We start from the raw sequence: 19,593 nt of genomic DNA, 5'->3' as shown, positions 1-19,593 counted from the left end.
CATGACCCTGTAAATGACGAATAATAGTTTCGGCGTAGAAAAAATTAATAGTAGTATTATCTCAATGATTATTCATTGCTTACTGAATGAAATAAGAGAATACTAGTACTAGTATGTTATGAGTGTTATGACTCAAGAACTTTTTAATATTAAATGATCGGCATGTCAGGCAACGTTTAAGTTGTAGCTGTTTCAGAAATAGGCTTCACAGTCTTTGCAATCGGTAACAACAGTATAACTTGCCATGCTATAAACAATTTAACACAGATTAGTGCATCATAGTGTGCATTTGCATTAGAATGTACGTGGGATGTGCATGTGTTTACGTAAAAGCGTCACGTAGGCCAACGTTTGGCTGCATCGACGCGCGGCGCGGCAAAGCCTGAGACAGATCTCTCTTTATCGCTAGATGAAGCATCATTCCCTCTTACAAACTGTCAAACATGTATAATGAACGCTTAGTCTCACACACGAAGTGCAAGTGCAAGTTGTGGAGTGAGCTATTTTCTGAGCTGTTTCCTTTGCTCTATGACATGGGGTTTTCGAGAAGCAGTTATTTAGGGTTCTTAAGGGTGGCCAACGCATAAGCGGCTCCCCTGATGTTGCTTATGTCTATGGGCGGCAATGACTGCTTCCCATCAGGCGGCTCATTTGCTACCTTTATCATAAAATAAAAACTATAGGAATTCAATACCAGAACCAGCCAAAAGTAGAGAGTCAGTCATTTTCCTATTGAACCAAAATTTAAACACATGTATCAACATGGGTGCACATGTGTGTAACTTTGCATAAAGGCACAACTAAGTGCATAATATTCTTTTCAGTACAGATGGTGTTTTTTTTACGCACTAGTGCGAGAAGTGGTTCATTATATGCCAGGTCAAAACTTCGAAGGCTCATCTATACTGAAAAACGTCGTACGATACACGTGCGAAAAGGAAATTCGTAACTCGTGTCGATTTAAAACACTCCCTTCGGTCGTGTTTTAATTTATCGCCACTCGTTTCGAACTTCCTTTTTTACGCACTTGTATCGTAATGTACTATTTCATCACACCCGCACTTTAAATGTGCTATTGCGCGCAGGCGGAACGTGAGTTATAGAAAAATCGTTCTCCCAAGGGAATAATGAAATTTCTTGTACCGAACTTAACTTTTTTACATCTATTTACATATTTTTTACATTGAGAGTGTGATGAAAAACATTGTGTGTAACTCGGGGAGTATGAATATTACTAACTCGAGTCTTTAAATCGCTCCGGCAAGCCGTCGCGATTTAACTTACTCTCGTTAGTAATATTCAACTTCCTCCCCTTGTTGCACAATGTACTATAGTGCACAGTCTAGCGGGAAATCGATGTCAGGAGCCTTGACTCGTGCGGCAATGTCAGCTAAATGCCAAGAGGTCTCGCATTCAACTTTATGAGAATCTATGTGACGCGGTCGAGTAAAAATATACTGTAGGAACGAGGGGTTATTCAGGAAAATACCAGCATTAACGTCAATTTCACTATGCTTGAAAAGTTATTTATTCCAGTTACTATTATAGTATTATATGCAGTAACATACGTATGTAATTTCATTCGTCAAGGGACTCAAGGGTCAAATATGCAAAGGTACTTTATATAAAATTGTAAAGGCCTTCAATAAAATTATTTACTTAAATAAAAGTAAGGGCAATGAAAGGTTGTCCCCTTTGTATAGAATGTGCGCGTATATTCCGGGAGACTATTTAGATTTTTTTTGGTAAATTAGTGAGAGATTAATCCTTTAAAAAATCCTGAAAATTCCCGTGTAAAAACTCAAAATTCAAAATCACGCATTGAAGAAGTTGATATCGGTTTTCCGATTCTTTCTGTAATGTACACAATACACATGTATTCGTTTTCGTCGTAACTCTCACGTGCTGTCCCTTTTGTATTCCATTCTTTTTAACCCAACGACTCCCCGCTATCTTAAGAACCGTTTCAGCTATCTCCGTTCTGCTCGGTCCTGTCAGAATTTGCTTCTTTCCGTTCCGTCGTCCTCGTCTAAATTCTATAACAACTCCTTTACATTTCAAGCTGTGCGGCTTTGGAATTCCCTACCCCAAATATTGGACGCGCTCAATCTCCTACTTCTTTTAAGATACTTCTCAAGCTTCACTTTTTATCTGATCATTGATCAATGATACCTTGATAGACTTATGTCCCCTATAGCTGGCATGTAATTTGTTATATATTTATGTATTTGTATGTTTATCTATTGTATTTTATTTTTATGTGTGTAGTATATTGTTTTGCGTAGTATAGTTTGTGCTAGATTTCCTCTAAGTCTACATTTAGTACACCTACTTACAAGGTTAAATTTATTTTTCTAGGTTGTCTGGAAGAGATCGCTCTTTAGCGATAAGACCGCCTCTTGTTTTACCTCTTAAGTTGTTGTTTATACTTGCTATGTTGTTTCGTGTATTGAGGTGTGCAATAAAGAGTATTTGTATTGTACACATTCATGAAAAATTTTTCGCTTTAAAAATGTGTAAAACTCTCAATTATCCGGGTTGGTCGTGTGTATGAATATTTTATACAGCTCCATGAATAAATCAATCGCCGCTACGAACATCCTATTACGTAGAAAGAACCGTTATACGTGTACCAGTGCGCGAGTGTTTATTACATTCAACTTGAAGACAATTCAATAATGAAGATTGTCAATTTCATACAAATCGCGTTCCTTGTCATAATTGTATTGTAGGTGATGTCACCGCGCACCACCCTGTTTATGATTTGCGGATGCGGAGCGCTTTGAGTTCTGGATGCCAATTCCATATTTGTGAAAGTATTTATTTTACTTGTAATGTTTCTATAATTATGTAAACAGGGCGACAACGCAAATGTGGTAATATCGAGCCAATTAAATTGTACGTCTCTCTCATGCGAATCTTCTCAAAAAAGGTGTGAAATTAATGCGATTTCAACAGGGTCGAAACTCGGAAGTGTCTTAATTTATTTACAACAAATATTTATTAGGAACGGAGATTTGAATTGAGACTACCAGTCTTTGTTATTTACGCGTCTCTGATGGAACTGCAAAAGACTTAGCATTGATTAATTACGACGCATGATTTGAGTTGTGGCTTGTCATGGTTGGAAACAAGCTTCGGATCTAATTGAAAATTACTACCAATTTTCGTAGAATACACAATGGCTACGCTAACAAATTGCTGTGTTGGTTGTGTGTAAAGTGTAAACTGTTATACCAGCGACCTAAATGTATTGAAGCCATCGCTGACTGTTGCACCACGCTTTAAACCCACACTATATAGCTATCTGCAGAAAGCTAACCTGTGGTTAACGTAGTCATGGCGCGTATTCATAGAAACAATGATCAACACAATCACAAGGATACATTCGAAAGGTTGGCTGGCTTGCTAAGACGGTATCTAGTAGTTTAGGTGCCGGTTTAGTAAGCTCGGTCATAACATCAGCAACGCAATCCTCTTACCTGACCCTGACACACTTCTGATGCTTTCTTAATCTTTTCATTCTTTTTGAATGACTAGTAACTTTAGTAACTATCAACGTATAAAAGTCATTTATTTTCTTTTTTCTTCTTTGCAGAAGGTCGATCCCGAGCTGATCTTCACGAAACAAGAGAAGATCGGCAAGGGTTCGTTCGGTGAGGTGTTCAAAGGGGTGGACAATAGGACACAGCAAGTCGTCGCCATAAAGATAATTGACTTGGAAGAAGCTGAAGATGAAATCGAAGATATACAGCAAGAAATCATGGTGCTGTCGCAGTGCGATAGCCCGTACGTCACTAAATATTATGGATCCTACTTAAAGGTAAGCCTAGCAAATAGACACTTTTATGGTTAGTCGCTCTCTCTATAGAGCTTCTATGCCTTCTTTATACATTTTAGAGATGCGTACGGTTCCGTGTTGTAGACATTAGTTGTCATAAAAAAACGATCAATCGATTGCTTACGCCAGTTGCTCCATCGTTAACTTTTCCCTTAACTGCTTCTACTCTTTCGACGTAGCCTTCGTGTTGGTAACCAATTCTATTAATAACACTGCCCATACGTTTGATATTTTACGTTACATTTTCCCTGTATATTTGCCTATGGAATGGAACTAGGTTTCCGTGTCTAGCGAAGGTACATTGGATATTCAAAGTCCGTACCAGCTTCATGGAGTCCGATAACATGTTAGGCTAGATTGCACCGCGAGACAAACCGCGTGGAATACATCAAGGCTATAATTCCCTCAGTTTACTGCCTACAGCCGAATCAGCATAATGCGGACTGCTTTTAGGCGTACGTTTCATGGTTTTCGTGGTCAAAGTTACACTGGTTCAAATAACTTTAACCTAGTTTAAATAGTAATGGGAATATATAAGGCGTTATCGTGACGGTCTCACTGCGTGCGGTATCAATCATAGTCTGGGTAATGGGGTTGTACTTTGAGGAATTTCAGTCAATTTACTACCCAGGTTTCATCTTTTTCGAGTTTATGTGTTCTTTATTGAAACTGATTTAATAAACAAACCAATACGATCTACAGAGCAATAGATACCTACATACCATAAACAACACATAGGTCAGATACCTAGAAACATAAAAATTCAAATTCCCGTGCAAGTCGCATTAATCTCATAGTTTTTAAAATTATGATCTTCCTCAAATTCGTACATCTTGTGTTGTCTGTTAAACCCAATCAATTGTAAGGATTGAACAAACCGTAATAGAAAATACGCGTCATCAAATTTGCATAGCTGTTGTTCATGACATTGTGTCGCCTACTTTGAAGAGCAACCTTGTTTAAGCATACATATAATTTATGAAACTGAATGTGTTGTTGTAATTTTTTAGGATTTAACATTCATAATTTTCTTTACTTGCATATACACATGTATGATGTTGCCGGTTCATGCTAATCCTTTCGATTTCGAAGCAAGAATTCAAACCTATGTGAACTTGGCGCCCGACCTTGACGAATTTTTTTATATTTTTTTTTTCTGATAGAGGTTCGTTTGTAGTTGATTGTAGTTCAAAAGATTTCATTTGTAGTTGAACCCAAAAAAAGTTAGGGGGGTAAGAAAAATCGCAGCACCCCACTTTTGAAATCTTATATTTTTATTGTTGATTGTTGTTAATTATCGTTTGTAGTTGATTGTAGTTCTCGTTTTTTCATTTGTAGTGGCCATTAAACTCGGAAAAATCCAAAATGAAATACGAATAATAACCTTCAGATCCCGTTGATGTCTTTTATATGGAGTGAATTGTGACCGATAAAAACAGATGTAAAATTTGACCAATTTGTTACTTTTATGATTGATTCGTGTGCAGAATGGCTTGGAGGGGTTTGTAGTTCTTTTCGTTTCGTTTGTAGTTGCCAAATAAGGCCAAAAATTTTCATTTCACCAAAAACTCAATGACACTTCAATATTAAGGAATGTATAGGGGAAATTCGTAACTTTTGTTATTGATTCTTGTTCGGACCGGTCTCTAGAGGTTTGTAGTTCTTTTCATTTCATTTGTAGTTGGAAAATAAGCCCTTAATATTTTTTTGAAAACTGCATTTCACAACGATCGGCCGTTGTAGTCTTTTACATGGAGGAGACCAAATAAAAAAAAAGTACTAAATTACTTCGTTTTCTTGATTGATTCTGGTGCAGAATCGTTTGTAGTTGTTTGTAGTTCTTTTCATTTCTTTCGTAGCCGCCAAATAACCCGGAAAATTTCGTTTTGAAGTTTCGATGAGAGCTTTTTCTTAAAAGTTCAATAAAAGGTTGAAAATTTGACCAAATTGTTACTTTTACGATTGATTCGTGTGCAGAATGGCTTGGAAAGGTTTGTAGTTCTTTTCGTTTCGTTTGTAGTTGCCAAATAAGACCAAAAATTTTCATTTCACCAAAAACTCAATGACACTTCAATATTAAGGAATGTATAGGGGAAATTCGTAACTTTTGTTATTGATTCTTGTTCGGACCGGTCTCTAGAGGTTTGTAGTTCTTTTCATTTCATTTGTAGTTGGAAAACAAGCCCTTAATTTTTTTTAGAAATCTGCATTTCACAACGATCGGCCGTTGTAGTCTTTTACATGGAGGAGACCAAATAAAAAAAAAGTTCTAAATTTCTTCGTTTTCTTGATTGATTCTGGTGCAGAATCGTTTGTAGTTGTTTGTAGTTCTTTTCATTTCTTTCGTAGCCGCCAAATAACCCGGAAAATTTCGTTTTGAAGTTTCGATGAAAGCTTTTTTTTGAAAGTTCAATAAAAGGTTGAAAATTTGATCAAGTTGTTACTTTTACGATTGATTCGTGTGCAGAATGGCTTGGAAAGGTTTGTAGTTCTTTTCGTTTCGTTTGTACTTGCCAAATAATACCAAAAAATTTTCATTTCACCAAAAACTCAATGACACTTCAATATTAAGGAATGTATAGGGGAAATTCGTAACTTTTGTTATTGATTCTTGTTCGGACCGGTCTCTAGAGGTTTGTAGTTCTTTTCATTTCATTTGTAGTTGGAAAACAAGCCCTTAATTTTTTTTAGAAATCTGCATTTCACAACGATCGGCCGTTGTAGTCTTTTACATGGAGGAGACCAAATAAAAAAAAAGTTCTAAATTTCTTCGTTTTCTTGATTGATTCTGGTGCAGAATCGTTTGTAGTTGTTTGTAGTTCTTTTCATTTCTTTCGTAGCCGCCAAATAACCCGGAAAATTTCGTTTTGAAGTTTCGATGAAAGCTTTTTTTTGAAAGTTCAATAAAAGGTTGAAAATTTGATCAAGTTGTTACTTTTACGATTGATTCGTGTGCAGAATGGCTTGGAAAGGTTTGTAGTTCTTTTCGTTTCGTTTGTAGTTGCCAAATAATACCAAAAAGTTTTCATTTCACCAAAAACTCAATGACACTTCAATATTAAGGAATGTATAGGGGAAATTCGTAACTTTTGTTATTGATTCTTGTTCGGACCGGTCTCTAGAGGTTTGTAGTTCTTTTCATTTCATTTGTAGTTGGAAAACAAGCCCTTAATTTTTTTTTGAAATCTGCATTTCACAACGATCGGCCGTTGTAGTCTTTTACATGGAGGAGACCAAATAAAAAAAAAGTTCTAAATTTCTTCGTTTTCTTGATTGATTCTGGTGCAGAATCGTTTGTAGTTGTTTGTAGTTCTTTTCATTTCTTTCGTAGCCGCCAAATAACCCGGAAAATTTCGTTTTGAAGTTTCGATGAAAGCTTTTTTTTGAAAGTTCAATAAAAGGTTGAAAATTTGATCATTTTGTTACTTTTACGATTGATTCGTGTGCAGCATGGCTTGGAAAGGTTTGTAGTTCTTTTCGTTTCGTTTGTAGTTGCCAAATAAGACCAAAAATTTTCATTTCACCAAAAACTCAATGACACTTCAATATTAAGGAATGTATAGGGAAATTCGTAACTTTTGTTATTGATTCTTGTTCGGACCGGTCTCTAGAGGTTTGTAGTTCTTTTCATTTCATTTGTAGTTGGAAAACAAGCCCTTAATTTTTTTTAGAAATCTGCATTTCACAACGATCGGCCGTTGTAGTCTTTTACATGGAGGAGACCAAATAAAAAAAAGTTCTAAATTTCTTCGTTTTCTTGATTGATTCTGGTGCAGAATCGTTTGTAGTTGTTTGTAGTTCTTTTCATTTCTTTCGTAGCCGCCAAATAACCCGGAAAATTTCGTTTTGAAGTTTCGATGAGAGCTTTTTCTTAAAAGTTCAATAAAAGGTTGAAAATTTGACCAAATTGTTACTTTTACGATTGATTCGTGTGCAGAATGGCTTGGAGGGGTTTGTAGTTCTTTTCGTTTCGTTTGTAGTTGCCAAATAAGACCAAAAATTTTCATTTCACCAAAAACTCAATGACACTTCAATATTAAGGAATGTATAGGGGAAATTCGTAACTTTTTTTATTGATTCTTGTTCGGACCGGTCTCTAGAGGTTTGTAGTTCTTTTCATTTTATTTGTAGTTGGAAAACAAGCCCTTAATTTTTTTTTGAAAACTGCATTTCACAACGATCGGCCGTTGTAGTCTTTTACATGGAGGAGACCAAATAAAAAAAAAGTTCTAAATTTCTTCGTTTTCTTGATTGATTCTGGTGCAGAATCGTTTGTAGTTGTTTGTAGTTCTTTTCATTTCTTTCGTAGCCGCCAAATAACCCGGAAAATTTCGTTTTGAAATTTCGATGAAAGCCTTTTTTAAAAGTTCAATAAAAGGTTTAAAATTTGATCAAGTTGTTACTTTTACGATTGATTCGTGTGCAGAATGGCTTGGAAAGGTTTGTAGTTCTTTTCGTTTCGTTTGTAGTTGCCAAATAAGACCAAAAATTTTCATTTCACCAAAAACTCAATGACACTTCAATATTAAGGAATGTGTAGGGGAAAATCGTAACTTTCGTTATTGATTCTTTTTCGGACCGGTCTCTAGAGGTTTGTAGTTGTTTTCATTTCATTTGTAGTTGGTAAACAAGCCCTTAATTTTTTTTAGAAAACTGCATTTCACAATGATCGGCCGTTGTAGTCTTTTACATGGAGGAGACCAAATAAAAAAAAGTTCTAAATTTCTTCGTTTTCTTGATTGATTCTGGTGCAGAATCGTTTGTAGTTGTTTGTAGTTCTTTTCATTTCTTTCGTAGCCGCCAAATAACCCGGAAAATTTCGTTTTGAAGTTTCGATGAGAGCTTTTTTTGAAAGTTCAATAAAAGGTTGAAAATTTGATCAAGTTGTTACTTTTACGATTGATTCGTGTGCAGAATGGCTTAGAAAGGTTTGTAGTTCTTTTCGTTTCGTTTGTAGTTGCCAAATAAGATCAAAAATTTCATTTCACCAAAAACTCAATGACACTCCAATATTAAGGAATGTATAGGGGAAATTCGTAACTTTTGTTATTGATTCTTGTTCGGACCGGTCTCTAGAGGTTTGTAGTTCTTTTCATTTCATTTGTAGTTGGAAAACAAGCCAAGTAGTCTTTTACATGGAGGAGACCAAATAAAAAAAAAGTTCTAAATTTCTTCGTTTTCTTGATTGATTCTGGTGCAGAATCGTTTGTAGTTGTTTGTAGTTCTTTTCATTTCTTTCGTAGCCGCCAAATAACCCGGAAAATTTCGTTTTGAAGTTTCGATGAGAGCTTTTTTTTTGAAAGTTCAATAAAAGGTTGAAAATTTGATCAAGTTGTTACTTTTACGATTGATTCGTGTGCAGAATGGCTTGGAAAGGTTTGTAGTTCTTTTCGTTTCGTTTGTAGTTGCAAAATACGATAAAAAAAAAGTTCTAAATTTCTTCGTTTTCTTGATTAATTCTGGTGCAAAATCGTTTGTAGTTGTTTGTAGTTCTTTTCATTTCTTTCGTAGCCGCCAAATAACCCGGAAAATTTCGTTTTGAAGTTTCGATGAGAGCTTTTTCTTAAAAGTTCAATAAAATGTTGAAAATTTGACCAAATTGTTACTTTTACGATTGATTCGTGTGCAGAATGGCTTGGAGGGGTTTGTAGTTCTTTTCGTTTCGTTTGTAGTTGCCAAATAAGACCAAAAATTTTCATTTCACCAAAAACTCAATGACACTTCAATATTAAGGAATGTATAGGGGAAATTCGTAACTTTTGTTATTGATTCTTGTTCGGACCGGTCTCTAGAGGTTTGTAATTCTTTTCATTTCATTTGTAGTTGGAAAACAAGCCCTTAATATTTTTTAGAAAACTGCATTTCACAACGATCGGCCGTTGTATTCTTTTACATGGAGGAGACCAAATAAAAAAAAAAGTTTTAAATTTCTTCGTTTTCTTGATTGATTCTGGTGCAGAATCGTTTGTAGTTGTTTGTAGTTCTTTTCATTTCTTTCGTAGCCACCAAATAACCCGGAAAATTTCGTTTTGAAGTTTCGATGAGAGCTTTTTTTTGAAAGTTCAATAAAAGGTTGAAAATTTGATCAAGTTGTTACTTTTACGATTGATTCGTGTGCAGAATGGCTCGGAAAGGTTTGTCGTTCTTTTCTTTTCGTTTGTAGTTGCCAAATAAGACCAAAAATTTTGATTTCACCGAAAACTCAATGACACTTCAATATTAAGGAATGTATAGGGGAAATTCGTAACTTTTGTTATTGATTCTTGTTCGGACCGGTTTCTAGAGGTTTGTAGTTCTTTACATTTCATTTGTAGTTGGAAAACAAGCCCTTAATTTTTCTTAGAAAACTGCATTTCACAACGATCGGCCGTTGTAGTCTTTTACATGGAGGAGACCAAATAAAAAAAAAGTTCTAAATTTCTTCGTTTTCTTGATTGATTCTGGTGCAGAATCGTTTGTAGTTGTTTGTAGTTCTTTTCATTTCTTTCGTAGCCACCAAATAACCATGAAAATTTCGTTTTGAAGTTTCTATGAGAGCTTTTTTTTTAAAGTTCAATAAAAGGTTGAAAATTTGACTAAATTACTACTACTAAATAAGACCAAAAATTTTCATTTCACCAAAAACTCAATGACACTTCAATATTAAGGAATGTATAGGGGAAATTCGTAACTTTTCTTATTGATTCTTGTTCGGACCGGTCTCTAGAGGTTTGTAGTTGTTTTCATTTCATTTGTAGTTGGTAAACAAGCCCTTAATTTTTTTTAGAAAACTGCATTTCACAACGATCGGCCGTTGTAGTCTTTTACATGGAGGAGACCAAATAAAAAAAAAGTTCTAAATTTCTTCGTTTTCTTGATTGATTCTGGTGCAGAATCGTTTGTAGTTGTTTGTAGTTCTTTTCATTTCTTTCGTAGCCGCCAAATAACCCGGAAAATTTCGTTTTGAAGTTTCGATGAAAGCTTTTTTTTGAAAGTTCAATAAAAGGTTGAAAATTTGATCAAGTTGTTACTTTTACGATTGATTCGTGTGCAGAATGGCTTGGAAAGGTTTGTAGTTCTTTTCGTTTCGTTTGTAGTTGCCAAATAAGACCAAAAATTTTCATTTCACCAAAAACTCAATGACACTTCAATATTAAGGAATGTATAGGGGAAAATCGTAACTTTTGTTATTGATTCTTGTTCGGACCGGTCTCTAGAGGTTTGTAGTTGTTTTCATTTCATTTGTAGTTGGTAAACAAGCCCTTAATTTTTTTTAGAAAACTGCATTTCACAACGATCGGCCGTTGTAGTCTTTTACATGGAGGAGACCAAATAAAAAAAAAAGTTCTAAATTTCTTCGTTTTCTTGATTGATTCTGGTGCAGAATCGTTTGTAGTTGTTTGTAGTTCTTTTCATTTCTTTCGTAGCCGCCAAATAACCCGGAAAATTTCGTTTTGAAGTTTCGATGAGAGCTTATTCTTAAAAGTTCAATAAAAGGTTGAAAATTTGACCAAATTGTTACTTTTACGATTGATTCGTGTGCAGAATGGCTTGGAGGGGTTTGTAGTTCTTTTCGTTTCGTTTGTAGTTGCCAAATAAGACCAAAAATTTTCATTTCACCAAAAACTCAATGACACTTCAATATTAAGGAATGTATAGGGGAAATTCGTAACTTTTGTTATTGATTCTTGTTCGGACCGGTCTCCAGAGGTTTGTAGTTCTTTTCATTTCATTTGTAGTTGGAAAACAAGCCCTTAATTTTTTTTAGAAATCTGCATTTCACAACGATCGGCCGTTGTAGTCTTTTACATGGAGGAGACCAAATAAAAAAAAAGTTCTAAATTTCTTCGTTTTCTTGATTGATTCTGGTGCAGAATCGTTTGTAGTTGTTTGTAGTTCTTTTCATTTCTTTCGTAGCCGCCAAATAACCCGGAAAATTTCGTTTTGAAGTTTCGATGAAAGCTTTTTTTGAAAGTTCAATAAAAGGTTGAAAATTTGATCAAGTTGTTACTTTTACGATTGATTCGTGTGCAGAATGGCTTGGAAAGGTTTGTAGTTCTTTTCGTTTCGTTTGTAGTTGCCAAATAAGACCAAAAATTTTCATTTCACCAAAAACTCAATGACACTTCAATATTAAGGAATGTATAGGGGAAATTCGTAACTTTTGTTATTGATTCTTGTTCGGACCGGTCTCCAGAGGTTTGTAGTTCTTTTCATTTCATTTGTAGTTGGAAAACAAGCCCTTAATTTTTTTTAGAAATCTGCATTTCACAACGATCGGCCGTTGTAGTCTTTTACATGGAGGAGACCAAATAAAAAAAAGTTCTAAATTTCTTCGTTTTCTTGATTGATTCTGATGCAGAATCGTTTGTAGTTGTTTGTAGTTCTTTTCATTTCTTTCGTAGCCGCCAAATAACCCGGAAAATTTCGTTTTGAAGTTTCGATGAGAGCTTTTTCTTAAAAGTTCAATAAAAGGTTGAAAATTTGACCAAATTGTTACTTTTACGATTGATTCGTGTGCAGAATGGCTTGGAGGGGTTTGTAGTTCTTTTCGTTTCGTTTGTAGTTGCCAAATAAGACCAAAAATTTTCATTTTACCAAAAACTCAATGACACTTCAATATTAAGGAATGTATAGGGGAAATTCGTAACTTTTCTTATTGATTCTTGTTCGGACCGGTCTCTAGAGGTTTGTAGTTCTTTTCATTTCATTTGTAGTTGGAAAACAAGTCCTTAATTTTTTTTTGTAAACTGCATTTCACAACGATCGGCCGTTGTAGTCTTTTACATGGAGGAGACCAAATAAAAAAAAAGTTCTAAATTTTTTCGTTTTCTTGATTGATTCTGGTGCAGAATCGTTTGTAGTTGTTTGTAGTTCTTTTCATTTCTTTCGTAGCCGCCAAATAACCCGGAAAATTTCGTTTTGAAATTTCGATGAAAGCTTTTTTTTAAAAGTTCAATAAAAGGTTGAAAATTTGATCAAGTTGTTACTTTTACGATTGATTCGTGTGCAGAATGGCTTGGAAAGGTTTGTAGTTCTTTTCGTTTCGTTCGTAGTTGCCAAATAAGACCAAAAATTTTCATTTCACCAAAAACTCAATGACACTCCAATATTAAGGAATGTATAGGGGAAATTCGTAACTTTTGTTATTGATTCTTGTTCGGACCGGTCTCTAGAGGTTTGTAGTTCTTTTCATTTCATTTGTAGTTGGAAAACAAGCCCTTAATTTTTTTTAGAAAACTGCATTTCACAACGATCGGCCGTTGTAGTCTTTTACATGGAGGAGACCAAATAAAAAAAACGTTCTAAATTTCTTCGTTTTCTTGATTGATTCTGGTGCAGAATCGTTTGTAGTTGTTTGTAGTTCTTTTCATTTCTTTCGTAGCCACCAAATAACCCGGAAAATTTCGTTTTGAAGTTTCGATGAGAGCTTTTTTTGAAAGTTCAATAAAAGGTTGAAAATTTGATCAAGTTGTTACTTTTACGATTGATTCGTGTGCAGAATGGCTCGGAAAGGTTTGTAGTTCTTTTCTTTTCGTTTGTAGTTGCCAAATAAGACCAAAAATTTTCATTTCACCAAAAACTCAATGACACTTCAATATTAAGGAATGTATAGGGGAAATTCGTAACTTTTCTTATTGATTCTTGTTCGGACCGGTCTCTAGAGGTTTGTAGTTCTTTTCATTTCATTTGTAGTTGGAAAACAAGTCCTTAATTTTTTTTTGTAAACTGCATTTCACAACGATCGGCCGTTGTAGTCTTTTACATGGAGGAGACCAAATAAAAAAAAAGTTCTAAATTTCTTCGTTTTCTTGATTGATTCTGGTGCAGAATCGTTTGTAGTTGTTTGTAGTTCTTTTCATTTCTTTCGTAGCCGCCAAATAACCCGGAAAATTTCGTTTTGAAATTTCGATGAAAGCTTTTTTTTAAAAGTTCAATAAAAGGTTGAAAATTTGATCAAGTTGTTACTTTTACGATTGATTCGTGTGCAGAATGGCTTGGAAAGGTTTGTAGTTCTTTTCGTTTCGTTTGTAGTTGCCAAATAAGACCAAAAATTTTCATTTCACCAAAAACTCAATGACACTCTAATATTAAGGAATGTATAGGGGAAATTCGTAACTTTTGTTATTGATTCTTGTTCGGACCGGTCTCTAGAGGTTTGTAGTTCTTTTCATTTCATTTGTAGTTGGAAAACAAGCCCTTAATTTTTTTTAGAAAACTGCATTTCACAACGATCGGCCGTTGTAGTCTTTTACATGGAGGAGACCAAATAAAAAAAACGTTCTAAATTTCTTCGTTTTCTTGATTGATTCTGGTGCAGAATCGTTTGTAGTTGTTTGTAGTTCTTTTCATTTCTTTCGTAGCCACCAAATAACCCGGAAAATTTCGTTTTGAAGTTTCGATGAGAGCTTTTTTTTGAAAGTTCAATAAAAGGTTGAAAATTTGATCAAGTTGTTACTTTTACGATTGATTCGTGTGCAGAATGGCTCGGAAAGGTTTGTAGTTCTTTTCGTTTCGTTTGTAGTTGCCAAATAAGACCAAAAATTTTCATTTCACCAAAAACTCAATGACACTTCAATATTAAGGAATGTATAGGGGAAAATCGTAACTTTTGTTATTGATTCTTTTTCGGACCGGTCTCTAGAGGTTTGTAGTTGTTTTCATTTCATTTGTAGTTGGTAAACAAGCCCTTAATTTTTTTTAGAAAACTGCATTTCACAACGATCGGCCGTTGTAGTCTTTTACATGGAGGAGACCAAATAAAAAAAAAGTTCTAAATTTCTTCGTTTTCTTGATTGATTCTGGTGCAGAATCGTTTGTAGTTGTTTGTAGTTCTTTTCATTTCTTTCGTAGCCGCCAAATAACCCGGAAAATTTCGTTTTGAAGTTTCGATGAGAGCTTTTTCTTAAAAGTTCAATAAAAGGTTGAAAATTTGACCAAATTGTTACTTTTACGATTGATTCGTGTGCAGAATGGCTTGGAGGGGTTTGTAGTTATTTTCGTTTCGTTTGTAGTTGCCAAATAAGACCAAAATTTTCATTTCACCAAAAACTCAATGACACTTCAATATTAAGGAATGTATAGGGAAATTCGTAACTTTTGTTATTGATTCTTGTTCGGACCGGTCTCTAGAGGTTTGTAGTTCTTTTCATTTCATTTGTAGTTGGAAAACAAGCCCTTAATTTTTTTTAGAAAACTGCATTTCACAACGATCGGCCGTTGTAGTCTTTTACATGGAGGAGACCAAATAAAAAAAAAAAGTTCTAAATTTCTTCGTTTTCTTGATTGATTCTGGTGCAGAATCGTTTGTAGTTGTTTGTAGTTCTTTTCATTTCTTTCGTAGCCGCCAAATAACCCGGAAAATTTCGTTTTGAAGTTTCGATGAGAGCTTATTCTTAAAAGTTCAATAAAAGGTTGATAATTTGACCAGATTGTTACTTTTACGATTGATTCGTGTGCAGAATGGCTTGGAGGAGTTTGTTGTTCTTTTCGTTTCGTTTGTAGTTGCCAAATAAGACCAAAAATTTTCATTTCACCAAAAACTCAATGACACTTCAATATTAAGGAATGTATAGGGGAAATTCGTAACTTTTGTTATTGATTCTTGTTCGTACCGGTCTCTAGAGGTTTGTAGTTCTTTTCATTTCATTTGTAGTTGGAAAATAAGCCCTTGATTTTTTTTTTTTTTAAACTGCATTTCACAACGATCGCCCGTCGTAGTCTTTTACAGCGATAGAACCAAATAAGAAAAAGTTCAACTTTTCTTCGTTTTCTTGATTGATTCTGGTGCAGAATCGTTTGTAGTTGTTTGTAGTTCTTTTCATTTCTTTCGTAGCGGCCAAATAACCCGGAAAATTTCGTTTTGAATTTTCGATGAGAGCTTTTTCTTGAAAGTTCAATAAAAGGTCGAAAATTTGACCAAGTCGCTACTTTTACGATTGATTCGTGTGCAGAATGGCTTGAAATGATTTGTAGTTCTTTTCATTTCGTTTGTAGTTGCCAAATAACACCAAAAATTTTCATTTTACTTTTCTGTTGAAAAAATTCATGATACTTCGATTTTAAGAAATATATAGGGGAAATTCGTAACTTTAATTATTGATTCTTGTTCGGAACGGTCTCTAGAGGTTTGTAGTTCTTTTCGTTTCATTTGTAGTTGTGAAATAAGCCCTTGATTTTTTTTGAAAACTGTATTTCACAACGAACGCCCGTTGTAGTCTTTTACACGGAGAGAACCAAATTAAAAATAAAGTTCTAATTTTCTTCATTTTCGTGATTGATTCTGGTGCAGAATCCTTTGTAGTTGTTTGTAGTTCTTTTCATTTATTTCGTAGCGGCCAAATAACCCGGAAAATTTCGTTTTGAGTTTTCGATGAGAGCTTTTTCTTGAAAGTTCAATAAAAGGTCGAAAATTTGACCAAGTTGTTACTTTTACGACTGAATCGTATGCAGAATGGCTTGAAATGATTTGTAGTTCTTTTCATTTCGTTTGTAGTTGCCAAATAACACCAAAAATTTTCATTTTACTTTTCTGCTGAAAAACTTCATGACACTTCGATACTAAAGAATATATAGGGGAAATTCGTAACTTTAATTATTGATTCTTGTTCGGAACGGTCTCTAGAGTTTTGTTGTTCTTTTCGTTTCATTTGTAGTTTGGAAATGAGCCCTTGATTTTTTTTTGAAAACTGCATTTCACAACGAGCGCCCGTAGTAATCTTATACACGGAGAGAACCAAATAAAAAATAAATTCTAATTTTTATCTGTTCTATTTTTTATTTGTTGATAAACCGAGGAAACCGGCCCTTTCCCATTGTCTTTGTGGGGGTTAGTGACGTGCGATTTCATGACTATTGAGCTAAATCGGATCAGTTTGACCCAAGGAACAATTTTGTGAAGCAACATCGCCACAGGTAAAAGAACAAAGTCGCTAGTCTATCTTATTGTTTAGGTCACCAAAGAGAAATATTGTTCGGGGAAAATGAGTATAGCTTGGAAATTATAAGTTCTAGCTTTATACTACCAAAGACAATATTGTAGAGAATTTTAATTATGAAGAATATACTTCTCCTAGACATCGTGATGGTTGGTTTCACGGTTTTCATGGAAATTTTAAAATACTGAAATCAGGGATACAAAAGTAGGGGGAAAGAGAGGAAACATTGACATCTCGGCGTGTTTCTACTTCCATATATTCTTATAAACATATAGGCTATATACATGCCAAGTTTCATGCTTTCTGCCAGCAGGGACTGTACATCTGGTTAAGCACTCGGACTATAAACACTTTAAATATTACAATACAAAACTGTACTGCAAGAAAAGAAAACATCTGATTTTTTGCAGACTTGTTTATGTTGTTGGCCTAATGAATAATCCAAGTTTGTGACCTCGAGCCGAACGCAACTTTGTCAAAAATGGAAAAAACCGAGAAAAAATAGTTTACATATTTTTCAAATTTGGCGATTATAATCTTTAAGGACTAATTTTTGAAAAACATTGCTTTGGACGTTTTAAAGTAGACTCAATTTGCTACTACAACATGATACTAAAATTGTACTTTCAAAGTTTATAATTTTTTTGAACTTCTCAAATTTTTACGTTACTTTAGACGTCACTCGAACTATGGACTTCAGGCTGGCCTGTCCATGACGTCGATGCCGACCTCTCTTAGGTACCTACTCTTTAGTGATCCGTGCTGAATGCGGCCGAGCGTTATCTTGCATAAACAAGAAGTCATCGCCGATATAACCCTCAAATGGGACCACATGATTGACCATCAGAATATCCTCTATGTATCGGCCGCCGGCCGGCAGTCATACCGCGAGCATTCGGCCTGGTCCCTGGCCCTGTGATGAACACGATGTCCGTCTTCGCTTCCAAAGAAATGCCAGCCCAGACCATTATAGATCCGCCACCCAGGCCAACATGTTCCTCGATGCAGCATTGAAAAAACCGCTGTCCAGTCCTTCGTTAGACTTGTGCCCGTCCGTCATTACGGAATAAAGTTTTTCTACTCCCGTACTGTTATTCGTGAGTTACATACAAGGTCCTGCATAGAACTTTAAAACCCTACATAAAAGATGTCAGGACAAGTCTATCTAGTCTATACCCAGAAAACATTTAGTAGCAGTAGCACGATATAGCTGTTACAGTTCAGTAAATACATTGCTACCAACTTAACGAACCAATTCGCAGAGTCGAGACTTTTTCGTTTTCTGCTGCGTTCATTGGCGACGCGTCGAATCGCATTCAAATGTATGAGAACTCGATTCAACTCGGCTCGATTCGTCTTAGTGGCCAAGCTTCAAAGAACCATACCATAGACAGTTTTATTTTCATGTTTGCACTCAAACTGCATATTCAAAATGGTAGGCGGTCCACTAGATAACTAAAGATGACTGAAAGTAGGTATTTGTTGATTTATAATTTTCTTTCAAAATAAGTGCTTGGTCGTAGAAAAAGTATTGTATGCAACGGTGTTTAACTGAGTCAAAAAATGCTCGTGGCGTCTTTATTAACAATTTTCGGCTTCGCCTCAAATTGTTACCCACGCCACTCACCTTTTTTGACCTCTTTTAACCACCAGTTGCATAAAATACTATATCCTGCACTCTTCGGATCGGACGGGCCTCCAGCCCTTCATTGCTCGAGGGTCCAACCTTCATGTTTCTTAGCGAAGACACGTCGTGCAATTTGGTGATTTGTGGTGATTTTGCATATCTGTGGGATTTCCATTTATTTTCTTTCAGTCTTCTTCTAATAGTCCATAGGCTGATACAAGCATTGCGGGTCTCTCAAAGCTTTTGCTGGAGCTGAACAGCGTTCAGACGACGATTTCTTAGAGAAGTAATAACGATAAATCGGTCATTCCTCTCTGAAGTACAGCGAGTTCTGCCTGCTTCGGGTCTACTAGAGAACGTATGGCCTTCTTCAAAACCTCGTGAACACACGTTAACTGTTTTCAGTTGGCAAGTCCATCGTTCACACTCCTCATTATCTTTTTGAAAATTCAAAAAATTCAAAATTCAAAATAATTTATTCAGCAAATATGCCACAGGGGCGCTTTTACACGTCACATGTACATATTTAGAAAATATTTAAAAGTGAATTGAAATTACAATTGATATACAAACTCTAAGTTCTAACTAAAGTTAACTTAATACAATTAATTGGAGATGTAGAAGGTTTCCAAATGTCGAATTACAACCAAGAACTACACTAAATATAAAAGTACAAATACAAAAAAAAAAGTCTAAAATTACTATAGAGGTGCAAATGACTCTAAATGTCATAACTAACCCTTCGAGCCCCAAGCATTTATACGTATTTACTTATATTTTACTGACATCATATGATGTCGCTGGGACTCGAAGGGATAAAGATAAAATGTATACTTAATCTAATTCTCCTTACAGGTGTATATGGTTTACAAGAGTCAAAATCATATATTTAAAATATTCACTAAAAGAAAGGAAACAAACGAGAACCGAACAAAGTGTCCTAATGTAATATAAATTAGAATTAAAGTTACTAAGTTATAATAGCTCCAGTAAGCTTAAACAGACCGGTCTTCACAGACGGCACCCGTTCACGAGTATGACGCGTATCTCAGCCAGCCAGAAAAGATTGCGAATTTCGAAAAAAAATTATAAATTTTGAAAGGCTTAATCTAGTAAACTGTTGGGTCTACAGAGAAAATTTTAGTATCATGTTGTAGCAAATTTAGTCTACTTTAAAAACGTCTTCAGCAATGTTGTTCAAAAATTTG

General features: G+C 35.0%; 1 protein-coding gene across 5 annotated transcripts in view; it reads left to right on the top strand.

Moving 5' to 3' along the window:
• The window catches only part of LOC125227302 (serine/threonine-protein kinase 26), a 162,402-nt gene that overhangs the window by 47,935 nt on the left and 94,874 nt on the right, over nt 1-19,593 (top strand). For all 5 annotated transcript variants that reach the window (XM_048131584.1, XM_048131583.1, XM_048131580.1 and 2 more), the window contains exon 2: nt 3,599-3,823. In XM_048131584.1, coding sequence (XP_047987541.1) covers nt 3,599-3,823 — 225 coding nt within the window. The remainder of the gene's footprint in view (nt 1-3,598; nt 3,824-19,593) is intronic.

Source organism: Leguminivora glycinivorella, chromosome 6 (genome assembly GCF_023078275.1).
Source record: "Leguminivora glycinivorella isolate SPB_JAAS2020 chromosome 6, LegGlyc_1.1, whole genome shotgun sequence".
Classification (NCBI taxonomy): domain Eukaryota; kingdom Metazoa; phylum Arthropoda; class Insecta; order Lepidoptera; family Tortricidae; genus Leguminivora; species Leguminivora glycinivorella.
This window is presented reverse-complemented; position numbering and strand designations above follow the sequence as displayed.